This window comes from Dermacentor variabilis, chromosome 2 (genome assembly GCF_050947875.1).
Source record: "Dermacentor variabilis isolate Ectoservices chromosome 2, ASM5094787v1, whole genome shotgun sequence".
Lineage (NCBI taxonomy): Eukaryota > Metazoa > Arthropoda > Arachnida > Ixodida > Ixodidae > Dermacentor > Dermacentor variabilis.
In genome coordinates, this window is record NC_134569.1 from 400,053 (window position 1) to 414,541 (window position 14,489).

The 14,489-nt window shown below is 45.8% G+C and overlaps 1 protein-coding gene across 4 annotated transcripts in view; it reads right to left on the bottom strand.

Moving 5' to 3' along the window:
- Rubicon (run domain Beclin-1-interacting and cysteine-rich domain-containing protein rubicon) overlaps positions 1 to 14,489 on the bottom strand; it is a 415,700-nt gene that overhangs the window by 131,487 nt on the left and 269,724 nt on the right. For all 4 annotated transcript variants that reach the window (XM_075679515.1, XM_075679514.1, XM_075679513.1 and 1 more), the window contains one exon: positions 223 to 296. In XM_075679515.1, the coding sequence (XP_075535630.1) occupies positions 223 to 296 (74 nt within the window). The remainder of the gene's footprint in view (positions 1 to 222; positions 297 to 14,489) is intronic.

Below are 14,489 nucleotides of genomic sequence, written 5' to 3' on the forward strand. Positions count from 1 at the left end.
ATTCCCTAATTGCAGTATGTGCTATTAAATTTATCATAAAAAGTAATTGTGAGACTTGGTCAAATGCATTGTCCACAATGTTAAAAGGCAACTTAGCTGTTTAAAAACATTTGGTGAGCCATCTTTCGTACTGGTGTCACTAACACCACAGCAGTGGCAACAAAGCATTTTGGCATATTTGCAGCATGACAAGTGTTTAAAATACCATTCCACAGCACTTACTTCAGTTCTGGTTGCATGTTGAAGATGATTTGCGCCCTTGGTGGTGCCCACTCGGAGTTCCCTCGGAGACGCATCTGTGAAAGTAAAGCTTCAAGTGGAACACTGCACTGGGGTAGGGAAAGTACACCAGGGCCATCATGAAACATGGAAGCCATGTACTCAGCAACTAAAGAGTTGATCACTCTTTGCACGTTGAGTCCAGCTTCCTAGAAGCGTACTGACTGCTTGTGTGCCTTGTGAATCTAAACTGCAATATCAACAGTGGCTTAACTTAGTAAAATTGCCTTAAAGGGCCCCTCACCAGGTCTGGTCATTTTGAGCTGACAAGTGCAGAGCATACAATGTGTGCCAACGAACGTGTTTGCAAAGAATTACATCGCTACAGGCCGCGGAAAGGTCTGAAATTTCAACCTGAATGCCATTTTTCCTTCTTGCAGCTGCTGTGCTCCAAGCCGGACAGTGACGTACTCACGTCCCTGTGCCTACGTACTCAAGTCTGCAGTGTGACATCGCTCATGGTGACATGTGACTTCGAGAATTATTCAAGGCACCATCTGTTATTCGTGTGATCTGTTGCTTGAATTGACGAATTGAAGTTTGGAGAAATACTAAAGCACACAAATGGAATGTCTGCGTGTTTTTTGTTTTACTTCGCACCGAAGCAAGAGAGATGTACTTCCGCTTCGTCTGCTTGTTTGCACGATCGTGCAGTCCTGTGCGCAGGTACCGAAACTATGCCACTTTCTATCATGTTCCAGCGCGTGATCATGCTCTGTGATCCGCTTGTTCTGCCTCAGTATTCATGTAGCACTGAATTTTACTGCTAGTCATGTGTCCTTGTACGCAGCAAGCAAAATCGTGCGCTGTGTGAAACCAGACAATCAAAAACCAATCAAAACAACTCATGCACACCACCGAAAAAAAAAAAAAGCGAGGAGAAAAAAAAAATGAAGGCGGGGCCCTATGACGTAAGTGTCATGCAATCCTTGAGGTCCGGTATGGGAGAACACAGGGAGAGAATTTCGCTTGCAGAGGCTAGACGGGGCGAGTGGAGAGAGCGTCTTGCTTGGCAGTGGAGCCCACCTGTTGATATCACGGGTTCGCGGCACTGAAATATTTCTATCTTGGCTATTAATGAGCCGATTTGAAACATGTTTATGGTAGAACTCTCCCCCTAGAGGACCTGTAACAACTTCCAGCATATAACCAAAATTTGCTAGGGGGTCTGGTGAGGGGCCCTGCAATATTTTTTTCAGGCTACCATATATGCTCTATATCTATTCTCAGGATGTCAAGGGACAAAGAGCCAAAGGAATTATAATACCATATTTTCCAGATAATAAGTAGTTTTTTTTCTCCAAAATTCTTGGTTGGTGCGTTCTATACAATGGCGTGACTTATTTATGCATAAAACTATACATGCTGGCACGACCAACATGAGTGTTCTTTCTTTCTTGAGCATGCCATGCCATAGAAGTGCCAGCGACGTGCCTACAACATCTTGCAAAAGTTATTTAGAGGCTGACAATGGTGACCAAGCGATGCTGTCTGATGAAGTGGCTGAACTTTTTGACTGCATTGGGGGTCAAGGCCTGCAACGGCTTTGAGCGAGGTGCAATAAATGTTGGTTTTCTGGACCACAGTGGACTGTTGGCTGAAGCTTTTTTCCTGCTAGAAATTGCAGTTAGTAAATATGTTGTTTATGGAAATTTAGTGCCCTGACATTGGCAAGTATGGCACTTTGCAATTTAAGTATGTTTCATTATACCGACAAAGTAAAAGTAGGTGCGTCTTATACACCGGTGCAACTTATGTACAATTTTTTTTAGAAAACTTGGGAAGCGACATATAGAAAGGCGTGACTTAAAGTCCAGAAAGTGCTGTAATTAGTGCACACAAGCCTAAGTTGTCAGTCAGAGAAAGTTAAAGTACAGTGTGGAAGTACAACTGTGCAATTCAAAGCAGTGGATAAAAAAAAATTTGCATTTCAATAATCCGATGGCTTTCATGGTCAGCATTATAGATATTTCACTGCCGTGGATATAATTACTTTTCAAAGACTTTGTGTGTAGCATTGTAGTACTGGAGGCACCAACATCTATGGGTGAAAGTGCTACTGGCACTTCGTGATGATAGTGTTCAACTTCTGGTATACAGTCACCCTCACAAAGTTCCACCTGTAGCAACAAATGCATCAATGTCTATTGCACGAGGAATGCTGCTGCACATAGTGTTTCTTGCCCGATGCATGAGGTCACGTGAGAGTTATTCCATCTTCTAAAGTGAATAACCAAGAACACCGACGCTTTGTGTCATGGAATTTTTGAAATGGGTTATTTCCTTTTGTAGAATTTCTGATTGCTCAGTTCCTGTATGGTCCATAGTTTTTTACAATAAAAATGATTGCTTCAATAAGGGCACTTGGTATGCTCCTTTGAAATACCAAATACTGCATCGCTTGGCGCATGTACAACATTACTGCAGCGCATTTTCAGCACCTGGACATGTAGGTCAATAGTGCGTGGTTTAGCATAAAATAAGAAGCGACCTCAAGGTAATGTGTATAAGGAAAGGGCCTAGCTATTTGTTCCTTCAGTGTGGCATTCATAAATTATATCAATATTTATGTTCGCTTTTGGAAAACTATATACATATCCAAGGCGACGGTCAGACCTGTATTGCAGCAGAGGGCGCTAAGAATCTCTGGACCTAGACAGGCTGCCAATGGAAACTGACCCTGCCAACCTTTAAAAGCCGAACTTTGTCGAGTGAGGCTAGCTTAGCAGGACTCTTTGAGGAACTATCAGACATTGTTTGGTATATTGTCACGTGGTAGTGATGGTAAAGAAAGCAAAACGGTGAATGGCAAAACTAGCGAACTTGTGGGCGAACTTGTGCCCACAAAAGCAGTCAATGGAGAGCAATAGCGGCGAACACGATCGGCGGTCGTCGAAATCTGATCAGCAGGTCAAGCGCGTAGTCTTTTATACATCAGTCGTCGAATGTTCCAGAGTAATCACTGGGACTAGCGTGCCTTCCACAAAGTTCTACACCATTCGCATTGAGCATGCATGCAATCAGTTGAAACTTCCAATACATGTAGGCCCATCTTGCGCTGAGCGATAACATTTGTTAGGTGGTGAAACTTGGTCACCCGATAAAGCTAAACAAGTACACGTGGCAATACCATCCTCTTGAAAAGCATCAACCCAATGCTGCAAACAAACAAAAGTAATAAACAAAAACACCCATAGCAAAGAAACAACAATCTAAGGGAGTTCATCAACGTGCGTAAACGGTCTTCAGACACACCACGTGAACCATTTCAGATCGTGCGCGGTGCCGCTGTGAACGCGAAATGCCGTCTGGCACAACCTCATAGTCCAGTTCGCCAACACGTCGGATGATCTTGTAGGGCCTGAAATAGTGTCGCAATAGTTTCTCACTGAGTCCTCGTCGACGTATTGGGGTCCAAACCCAAATACGGTTGCCAAGCTAGTACTAGACGTAGCGTTGTCAGAGGTTGTAGTGTCGGCTGTCAGTAGGCTGCTGGTTCTTGATCCATAGGCGGGCGAGCTATCGGGCTTCTTTGGCGCGCTGGAAATAAATGGCGACGTCAAGATTCTCTTCGTCAGTGACATGTGGCAGCATGGCGTTGAGAGTCGTCGTTGGGTTCCTGCCATAAACCAGCTCGAACGGCGTGATCTGTGTTGTTTCTTGCACTGCCGAGTTGTAAGCAAAGGTTACGTACTGCAGCACCACGTCCTATGTCTTGTGCTTGGCGTCGACGTACATTGCTAGCATGTCGGCAAAGGTCTTGTTCAGGCGCTCCGTGAGACCATTCATCTGCAGGTGGTAGGCAGTTGTCCTCCTGTGGCTTGTCTAGCTGTATTCCAGAACGGCTTGGGTGAGCTCTGCTGTAAAGGCCATTCCTCTGTCAGTGATGAGGACTTCTGGGGCACCATGTTGCAGCACAATGTTCTTGACGAAAAATTTCGCCACTTCGGCTGCACTGCGTTTTGACAGAGCTTTAGTTTAGCAAAGCGGGTCAGATAGTCCGTCACCACGACGATCCACTTATTTCCGGATGTTGATGTCGGAAACGGTTGCAACAAATTCATCCCGATCTGCTGAGATGGTCGGCCAAAAGGTTCGATTGGGCTGTAGTAATCTTGCTGGCCTTGCCAGGGGTGTCTTGCGTTGCCGACAGTCTCAGCATGTCTTAACGTAACGGGTGACGTCGGCGGTCAGACGCGGCCAGTAATACCTTTCCTGTATCCTCGACAGCGTCCGGAAGAATTCGAGGTGCCCAGCGGTTGGATCATCATGTAGGGCGTGCAGTACTTCTGGACGCAGCATTGACGGAACAAGAAGGTAGTTGGCGTGGACTGGTGAGAAGTTCTTTTTCAAGAGCAGGTCGTATTGTAGCATGAACAAAGACAATCCGCAGCTAGGGACAATGTTGGTGTTCCCTTATAAATACTCAGCGAGGCCTTCTAGCTCCGGGTCTGCTCATTGCTGTTTAGTGAAGTTTTCCACGCTTATTATTTCAAGGAAGGTGTCATTGTCTTCGTCGTCTTGCGGCGGGGGATCGATGGAGGCACGTGATAGGCAGTCGGTTCAGAGTGTTTTAGACGGGACTCGTAGATTACCATGACGTCATATTCTTCCAGTCTGATGCTACACCGCGCCAGCCATCCTGAAGGGTCCCTTAAGTTAGCTAGCCTACACAATGCATGATGGTCACTGATGACTTTGAATGGCCTGCCATATAGGTACGGGCGGAATTTTGCCGTAGCCCAAATGATGGCGAGGCATTCCTTTTCAGTCGTAGAATAATTGCCTTCCGCTTTTGACAGCGACCAGCTAGCATATCACCCACTCAAGTCCATCTTTCTTCTGGACTAGGACAGCACCGAGGACTAGGCTACTGGCATCAGTGTGGATTTCGGTATCGGCGTCCTTGTCGAAGTGTGCAAGTACGGCTGCTGACTGCGTGCATCGTTTGAGTTCTTGAAATGCATTGGCATGCGGCGTTTCCCACTCGAACTCAACATCGCATTTGGTTAGATGTGTTAGTGGTTCCGTGATGCTTGGTAAGTTTTTGACGAAGCACCTATAGTAGGCACACATGCCAAGAACTCTACGCACTGCCTTCTTGTCGATGGGCTGTGGGAACTTTGCGATGGCAGCTGTCACGTCCTGGCCACATCTTCCATTGTGAAATAGACATGTTGCAGTTTGTCGTCACTGTTCCAGCTCTTAATCATAGCAATCCTGTCAAACGTCTCCAGCTAGCTTTCCGGGTCTTCAAATGTGAAACCGCAGAACGTCGGTGGCTCCCTGGGCTGCTGCAGAACTATCGGGGCCACTGCGGCTGCCATTGGGGCTGTCTTCTTGGTCGTCTCTGGACGATCTGCTTGGTTGTCTTTGGTAGAAGTCCGTGTTTCAGGGGCAGCTGCTGTAGCCGGCAGCTTGCTCAATGTTCTGGGATGACCTAGGTGTTGTCCTTGCGGTTCGGGCTTGGATTACGGCTTGTCGGGGGTGTCCGGTACATGAATGTAAAGCACCTCCTCCATGTCACGTGGTAGTGACGGTGAAGAAAGCAAAACGGTGAATGGCAAAACTATAATCAGGTGCAACTTTACAAAAAAGGGGGCGTTTACTCCTCCGAGGCAGATGCACACGAGCACCCACCAATGGGCGCGCACTCTGGGCTGACGTCATGAGCCGGACAGCCGGTCACCCCGCCGACGGAGAAGATGGCTGCCCGCGCTTTGAACTGGGTCAAGTGGGGTCAGCTGTGTGCGTCAGCACCTCGTCAGAGTGAATTCCCGAACTGTTTGTGATGGTCTATGATGCTGGAAATATTACTGCGAGGTTACGATGCACCTTTGTGCCGCGTGCATTTATTCTGAGCCGTGATCCGGCGAAGAAATATTGCAGCAAGCGTTGCTAACGCTGCGCTACACTTTGCCTGAAAACAGGATCCCATGGCGACACACCGCTACAAACACACATCCTGCGTGTTTGTTACATGTTGTTTTCTTTCGCTCCCGAGTGAAGTTACGGTACGACGAGGAAACTTTGCCAAAGTCTGGTGCCTACTGTTAGCGGCAGGTGTGTTCGCGCACTGTGTCGCTGCGTTTTTTGTTGGACGGGGTGAAGTGATGGAGCAAAACCATTCTCAGGAGAAATGAGGAAAGCATGCGCGCATGAAACAAACCTACGAGTGTCTCAACAGAACATATTTGCGAAAGAAGCCTCCAACACAAAGATTTCTTGCCCTGACTTTAGCTTGAACAATCATTGTCAGCACTGAGACAGTTGAGTGTCTAGCAGCGGTGTTCGAGCATTGTGTAGCACCGTCGATTGATTGCTGTCCACCAGTGCTCACTGCACGCGCAAGCTGCAGAATGTGTGCTGTGACACAATCACGTATAAGGTTGTGCTGCCAGTGCTCTATATGCTTCCCCACAATACAGCTCCACAAATGACTTTTGTCACTTGCAATGAAGCTAAAGAGCAGAGGATGGGCAGCACTGTAGAAGGCGTGGGGTTATTTATCTCTTGTGATCCAGCAGGTGCTGTAGCACATAGGAACTGTATTAAACCAATCATCAAAATACAAAAGCCTTTATTTATACCGAGAATTGCGCGTTTGAGAAATGCGACATTTTGAGCAGGACTATTTTAGTCGCGGAGGCATTCAGCTGTTGCGCTTTGGTCATCTGGGCAGGGCCTCCCCTTTTTTATAAATTTGTACCCAACTACAGTGTACTATTGGGTGAACTTGTGCCCACAAAAGCAAGTTACACTCAATGGGGAACAATAGCGGTGAACACGATCGGCGATCATCGAAATCTGATCAGCGGGTCAAGCGCATCGTCTTTTATACATCAGTCGTCGAATGTTCCAGAGTAATCGCTGGGACCAGCGTGCCTTCCACAAAGTTCTACACCATTCGCGTCGCGCATACATGCAATCAGATTACATAAAGTTCGGCGACAACAGACAGCGGATACAAGCATCGATAACATTCTAGAAACTTCCGATACATGTAGGCGCGTCCTGCGCTGGGCAATAACATTTGTTAGGTGGTGAAACGTGGTCACCCGATAAAGATAAAAAAGTACACGTGTCAATATCATTGGCTCTAGTGAGATTAGAACAACTGGTGAAGCTTTTACAGTGCTAACTAACGGCCATGTCCTCTGCTATAGAGGTCTCTCAGAAAAGAAGCAATATGGGGTAGGATTCATAATCCATAAGGACCTAGCGGGCAACATTGATGAATTCTACAGCATTAATGAGAGGGTAGCAGTTGTCGTAATCAAATTTATTAAGAGGTATAGATGAGAGGTAGTACAAGACTATGCTCTAACATCCAGTCATGATGATGATAAAGTAGATCAGATTTATGAAGATGTTCAATTAGCGATCAGAAAAGTGCAAACTCTGTATGCTGTAGTAATGGGCGACTTCAATGCAAAAGTAGGAAAAAGGCAGGCTGGTGAACAAGCAATTGGCAACTACGGCGTCGATAATAGGAACACTAGAGGAGAGACACTGGTAGAATTCGCAGAAAGGAATAAGCTGAGAATAATGAACACCTTTTTCAAGAAGCGTAGCAACAGAAAGTGGACCTGGAAAGCCCTAATGGTGAAACAAGAAATGAAATTGATTTTATACTTTCTGTTGAGCCCAGCGTAGTGCAGGATGTAGAAGTGACAGGTAGGGTAAAGCGCAGTGATCATAGGTTAGTGAAGGCTTGGATTCACCTCAATTTGAACAGAGAAAGAGTAAAATTGGTCAAGAAGAAACACATCAACCTAGAGACAGTAAGGGTAAAAGCAGACCAATTCAGGTTGGCACTCGCTAACAAATATGCAGCCTTAGAACAGAAGATGACATAGAGGTAATGAATGAAACCATAACTTGGCTGGCTTCAGAGGCAGCAATTGAAGTGGGAGGCAAGGCACCAAGGCAATCAGTAGGCAAGCTCTCCCAAGTAACAAAGAACCTAATAAAGAAACGACAAAGAATGAAAGTGTCCGGTTGAAGAGATAAGATAGAATTTGCAGAGCTGTCAAAACTGATCAACAAGGCAAAAATAAGTGATATTCGAAAGTAGAACATGAGAAAGTGTGACGAAGCTGTAAAAATGGAAGCAGCCTGAAATAAGCGAGAAGAAAACTTGGCATAGTACAAACAAAGATGTATGTACTGAAAGATAAGCAGGGTAATATCATCAGCAACCTCGAAGGTATAGTAACAGCAGTGGAAGAATTCTGGGTACTGTACAGGTCAGTATAGAAGAGTCGGAATGCCTCCAATCGAACCAGTAATGAACAGGATATAGAAACTCCTCCTATAGCAAGCAATGAGGCCAGAAGGGCCTAGCAAGACATGTAATGGGGAAGAGCGGCAGGAGAATATTGAATAACAGTCGATTTAATCAAAGATGGAGGAGACATAATGCTTGGAAAACTGGCAGCTCTCTATACGAAGTATCTATTGACTGCAAGGGTCCCAGAAAACTGGAAGACTGCAAACATTATACTAATCCACAAAAAGGGAGACTTTAAGGTATTGAAAAATTATAGGCCCATTAGCTTACTCCCAGTATTATATAAAATATTCACCAAAATAATTTGCAATCGAATAAGGGCAACAATGGACGTTAGCCAACCAAGGGAACAGGCTGGCTTCAGGAAGGGATGCGCTACAATGGATCACATCCACGTCATTAATCAGGTAATCGAGAAATTCGCAGAGTACAATCAGCCTCTCTATATGGCTTTCATAGATTACAAAAAGGCATTTGATTCAGCAGAGATAACAGCAGTCATAGAGGCATTACGTAATCAAGGAGTACAGACCGGTTACGTAAATATCTTGGAAAATATCGACAGAGGTTCTAAAGCTACCTTAATTCTACACAAGAAAAGCAGGAAGATACCTATAAAGAAAGGGTGCAGACAGCTAGGAAGACACAATCTCTTCAATGCTATTCACTGCATGCTTGGAAGAAGTATTCAAGCTATTAAACTGGGAAGGCTCAGGAGTAACGATCGATGGCGAATATCTCAGCAACCTTCAGTTTGCCGATGACATTGTTTTATTCAGCAGCAATGCAGACGAGTTACAACAAATGATTGAGGACCTTAACAGAGAGAGTGTAAGAGTAGGGTTGAAGATTAATATGCAGAAGACAAAGATAATGATGAATAGCCAGGCAAAGGAACAAGAGTTCAGGATCGCCAGTCAGCCTCTAGAGTCTGTGAGGGAGTACATTTACCTAGGTCAATTAATCACAGTGAACCCTGATCACGAGGAGGAAATTTATAGAAGAATAAAAATGGGTTGGATCGACATTATCAGACAGACATTATCAGACATTATCAGCTCATGACTGGAAGCTTACCATTATCATTGAAAAGGAAGGTGCACAATCAGTGCATTTTACCAGTGCTGACATATGGGGCACAGACTTGGAGACTGATGAAGAAGCTTCAGAACAAGTTAAGGACCGTGCAAAGAGCGATGGAACGAAGAATGCTAGGCATAACTTTAAGAGGCAGAAAGAGGGCAGTTTGGATCAGAGAGCAAACGGGTATAGCCGATATTCTAATTGATATTAAGAGGAAAAAAATGGAGCTTGGCAGGTCATGTAATGCGCAGGTTAGATAACCGCTAGACCATTAGAGTTACAGAATGGGTACCAAGAGAAGGGAAGTGCAGTTGAAGACGGTTGAAGAATCGGTGGGGCGATGAAATTAAGGTTAAATTTGTGGGCGCTAGTTGGAATCGGTTGGCGCAGGACAGGGGTAATCTGAGATCGCAGGGAGAGGCCTTCATGTTGCAGTGCACATAAAATGGGCTGATGATGACGAGGATAATCCAATTTACCTTGTCACTATTTCACAGATAGTAATAATACACCGAACAAGCTCACATGGAAATATTTAAAGAAAACATTCATGTGCTGAGTGCACTGGTAAAACTGAAACAGAAACTGCCAACTTCGGCACTTCTTGGCATAGTAATATAAGAGCAGAAGCGCTGCACATGCGACCACATGAGCGTAGTATTGGCTGTGCTACCACAGAAAGTTGTCGTCGGATAACTCGACGAGTGAAGATGACAAAACTGACAACAAAGACTGCGTGTGCAGATGTACGTGCTGTGCTGAAGAGATGACGATGACAAAGAGTGAAGCACGAGGACACACGCCATGAGTAAGAAATTCGTAGCAGTCCATAGAGAACGAAACAGCTAATTGCTGAAAAGCACAGAGATTTGAAGGGGACCAATAATGCAGAACCACAAAGCCATAAAGAGAACAAAAAGGTATGCAGAAACCATCAATGATGATTTTCAATGTAAGCGAATAGCCTGAACAAACTGAAGTACGAACGAGCAAGCAAGCGCCAGTAACCCTTCCTCGCTCCTTGCTGCCTATCTGTACAAATGGATTGCCTGAAAGCATGCGCCCTTTTTCTCGGCACCCTCTCTTGCCTTCCCAGAGTTCTTTCATGACAACGATGAAGAGCAAACGGGTCCACGTAATGCTCTCTTTGGTGTATTGGTGTCAACGCCGACAGCGTTCGACGGAACACTTTCCTGTGCCTGGGGTATATTTTTTGTGAGCAAGAATCTCCTATGGATTGTTGTGCGTCGCATCGTCCACAATGGGCTCACCACCGTAGGGTGACCAGCAAGATGTGTGACAAATGAGTGGGTGACCGCTCCTCTCTTCGTCTCTCTGGTTCCTCCCCACCACTTGCTTGCCAAAGAGCATGCGTCCTTTCCCTCACCTTCCCACAATGAGTGAACGAGACAGCTAATGAGCGACAGTGCACCTCTCCTCCCCCTCTCTTTCCTGTGACCTGCCACCGCTAGAGCTCACACATGATGCCCCCTCCCCCACCCCTTCTCGCAATTTGATTTTTGTAAGTTGCCACAAGCAAAACAGGGGACTTAAAGAAGAGACAACACGAAGCGATAACTCAAAGCTCACTTGTCTGAGAGCACACGTCCTTTCCCTCAAGTTCTGGACCCAAGCCATGAAGACTTCACCCATCCGGAGCTACCTGACAAGGGCTGATCTGCAGTCTCCTGCACTTCATGACTTAGCCAGATCCCCCGTGTTCTACACAGGCCTGTGGATGCTTGCGCCCACTGGCAGAATGCGAGTGGTTGAGTGGCTTATGTACGACTGCCTGGCCAGTATGTCTTGGTTCCCCTGCTGCTTCATGCTCACGGATCCTGGTGTGGTTTCCACTTCCTCCTGGTCAACTGGGCACAGCTACTTTCCAGAATGTCTACGATGTGTAAAGCAACCCGACCCATGTTTTCGTGAACTCAGCTTCACTTCCCCTATCACCACGCCTCACCCTCGCATTATGTAGTGCTGAATTGCCTTGAAGGACTGTAGCGTGTTTTTCACATTATCTGTAGTGCATGCTGCAACTTATGTAGTGTACGCTGTTGATGTTAGCTGTCACGGTTAAATATTAATTTGTTAGTTACCATTGTCCTGTCTTTTTCTCATCTTATATGGATTAAACATTTTGTGTGCCACTGCAAACTGCTTTTTCCTCTTTTGGGTGCTCTAATGTGATGCCTCAGAGACCTGCAGCAAAACTAAAAAGAACCTGCATCACATGAACTAAGTGATGCCTCATAGCCACAAGCTCAGCTGTGGTAGAGGAGGTTCATCAGTCGAGTCTCCAGCTTCAGCTTCAGGTTTGAAGCGCTGGTATCGTCGTGGCCACAGTGCTGGCGCTATTGCGCTCTTATAGGACTGAACCATCCATGAATACTTGGAGGTGGTCTTTAAGAAGAAGCTTTAGCTCGTGTGCTCCTATCTAAATACATGTAAAAGGAGAATTCATTTTTCTCTGCAACCACTGCACCAAATTTGACAAGGTTTGTTGCATTTAAAAGAAAAACTTAAAATCTAGTGACTGTTGGTTTAGAATTTTCAATTGAGATCATCAATTTTTAAAAAAAAGTGGCAAAAATTGCAAATTTTCAGAAAACGAAACTATCAAGTTTACAACTCAGTAACTCAGCAAGAAAAAATGATATCGCAATTCTGTGAACTGTGTCTGATAGCACATCTAAAGCGGACAAATTTGACATTTTACACATGAATCTCAAAAAATTTATTTATATGTAATTACAACTTTTGCAGAACCCTCGTAAACAACGTAACAAATTCCCGTAAGATGTAAAATGACATATCAAATTTGTCCGCTTTGAATTACCTAATGGATGCCGTTTACAGAACCGCGATATCGGTTCTTGATGCAGATCTATTAGTTTGTAAACTTCGTGCTTCTAAATTTTTCAAACTTCTGAATTTTTGAAGATCTTTTTAACAAAATTCAAGCCCTAAATGAAAATTCCTTTTCAACAGTCACTAGAATTTAGTTTTCTCAAATGCAACAAATCTCATTAAAATCAGTCCAGGGGTTATCTCAGAAAAACGTTTTTGCATTTTTACATGCATATGAATAGGCCGTGTCGGAGTTGGGCCTGAGCTAAAGCTTCCCCTTAAGTTCCTCCAGTAGGACAGCTTGCATCAGCTGCTGAACAGCACATTCAGTTGTTTGGCACTTGCCTCAGATGCCACTATTTCGGCATTCGTCATGGCAGACAAGAATGAATGAGCAGCGACTGACCGCAAGGCATGGGCCATGGATTTTTTTGTAGCAAACGAGAACGAACAAGCAGTGACTGACTGCAAAGCATGGGCCCACAGATAAATTGCCACTGGGTGAAATTTGATGCTATGGTCCACTTTGAGCCCAAGTCATGTTATGTGTCAGTGTCATGGCAGTTGCGCACAACCCAGCTGCAAGTGGCCAAACGTATACCAAGCAGAGGCTCGTGGACGGACCAGCAAGGCTTGCGCTTTCTCCGCAGCAAACTAACCCCATGAGCTGTAGGCAAGTCCTCACCACCTTGAGGGCTCTCTGCGCTGCGCCATGTACCACCACTGCATTGCCAGAGCGGTCATAGCACCGCAGCACAACGTCATATGTATAGATAGCGAAGTGCATCCGATGCCTGCCCTGGGGCAGGCACTTGGCCAATGTTGCCATCACCATACTGAAGAGTATGGGTGACAAGACATTACCCTGAGAATGCTCGGCTGCAACTGAGGAGGGTGTCAATAAGTGCTGCTTTATGCAAGCGCATACAGTATGGTCGTGCAGAAAGCCTTCAATAAAAGTACACAAGCGCCCAGTGATGTCAACTTATCAAGTGCTGCAAATGTTCCCATGCGGCTGATGTTAAACGCTCCACGGATGTCGAGAAGTGCCAGGCAACATACTACAATTTAGACCTGCAACAATGAAATCACTGGGAAAGCGAGTAAGGGAGCGAGCAAAGAAACTTTATTAGGAATGCCTGCAGAACGATTAGCCTTCCCTTGCAAGGGAGGCGTCACCGTGACGCGGCCATGACGTCTTCCCAGCGTGTGGGACCTCTACTCTGGCCGTGGCTGCACCACTCCCTTTGGTCGACTGCACCTGCCCCTCTTTCGAGGGGTGCCGAGATCTGCTGAACGACCTGGGCTTGGACCTCTTGATCGTAGCACCTCGTTGCAGCCTCAAGCCACGGCGGGATTGTTGTCATCGTTGTATCTTCGTGCGAATTCTTGGCTTTTTGTGGAACTCAGGGTTCATGTTTCTCTGCACCGGACATACCTGTAATCGTCTACTAATTGCGTCCGATACAGGCACTTCTGTATTTTTGAGTCCCCTTTCCTTTGGCCCCAGGTCTAGGTCACGTAGCACTTGTCCGCCCGTTCTTGTTTCCGATAGCCGCGCGAGCTGGGTGGTCCTCTGCACCTCGGCGATTTCTTCCAGGGTGTTACGCACTCCCAGGGCCAGTAACTTGTCGGTGATTGTGCAGTCAAGAAGTCTGAGTGCTGCCTTGTATGCTTTGCATATGAGCGCATTGATCTTATTTCGCTCGCACTGCCTCCAGTTGTGGAAAGCAGTAATGCATGCAATGTGGCTTATAGTGAAGGATTCCACTAGCCGAGTGAGGTTTTTTTCCTTCATGCTTGCTGTTCTGTGTGACACCCTCTTGCTGAGGTGAATGCCTGTGGTGACTTTCGCCGCGAGACGGTTGACCGTCTCGCCGTTCATTCGTTTGCGCTCAATCAGCATCACCAGCACTTGGATCTTCTTGACATCTGGAATCATGTGACTGCCGCTCGTCTTGATCTTTATTGTTTTTTGCTC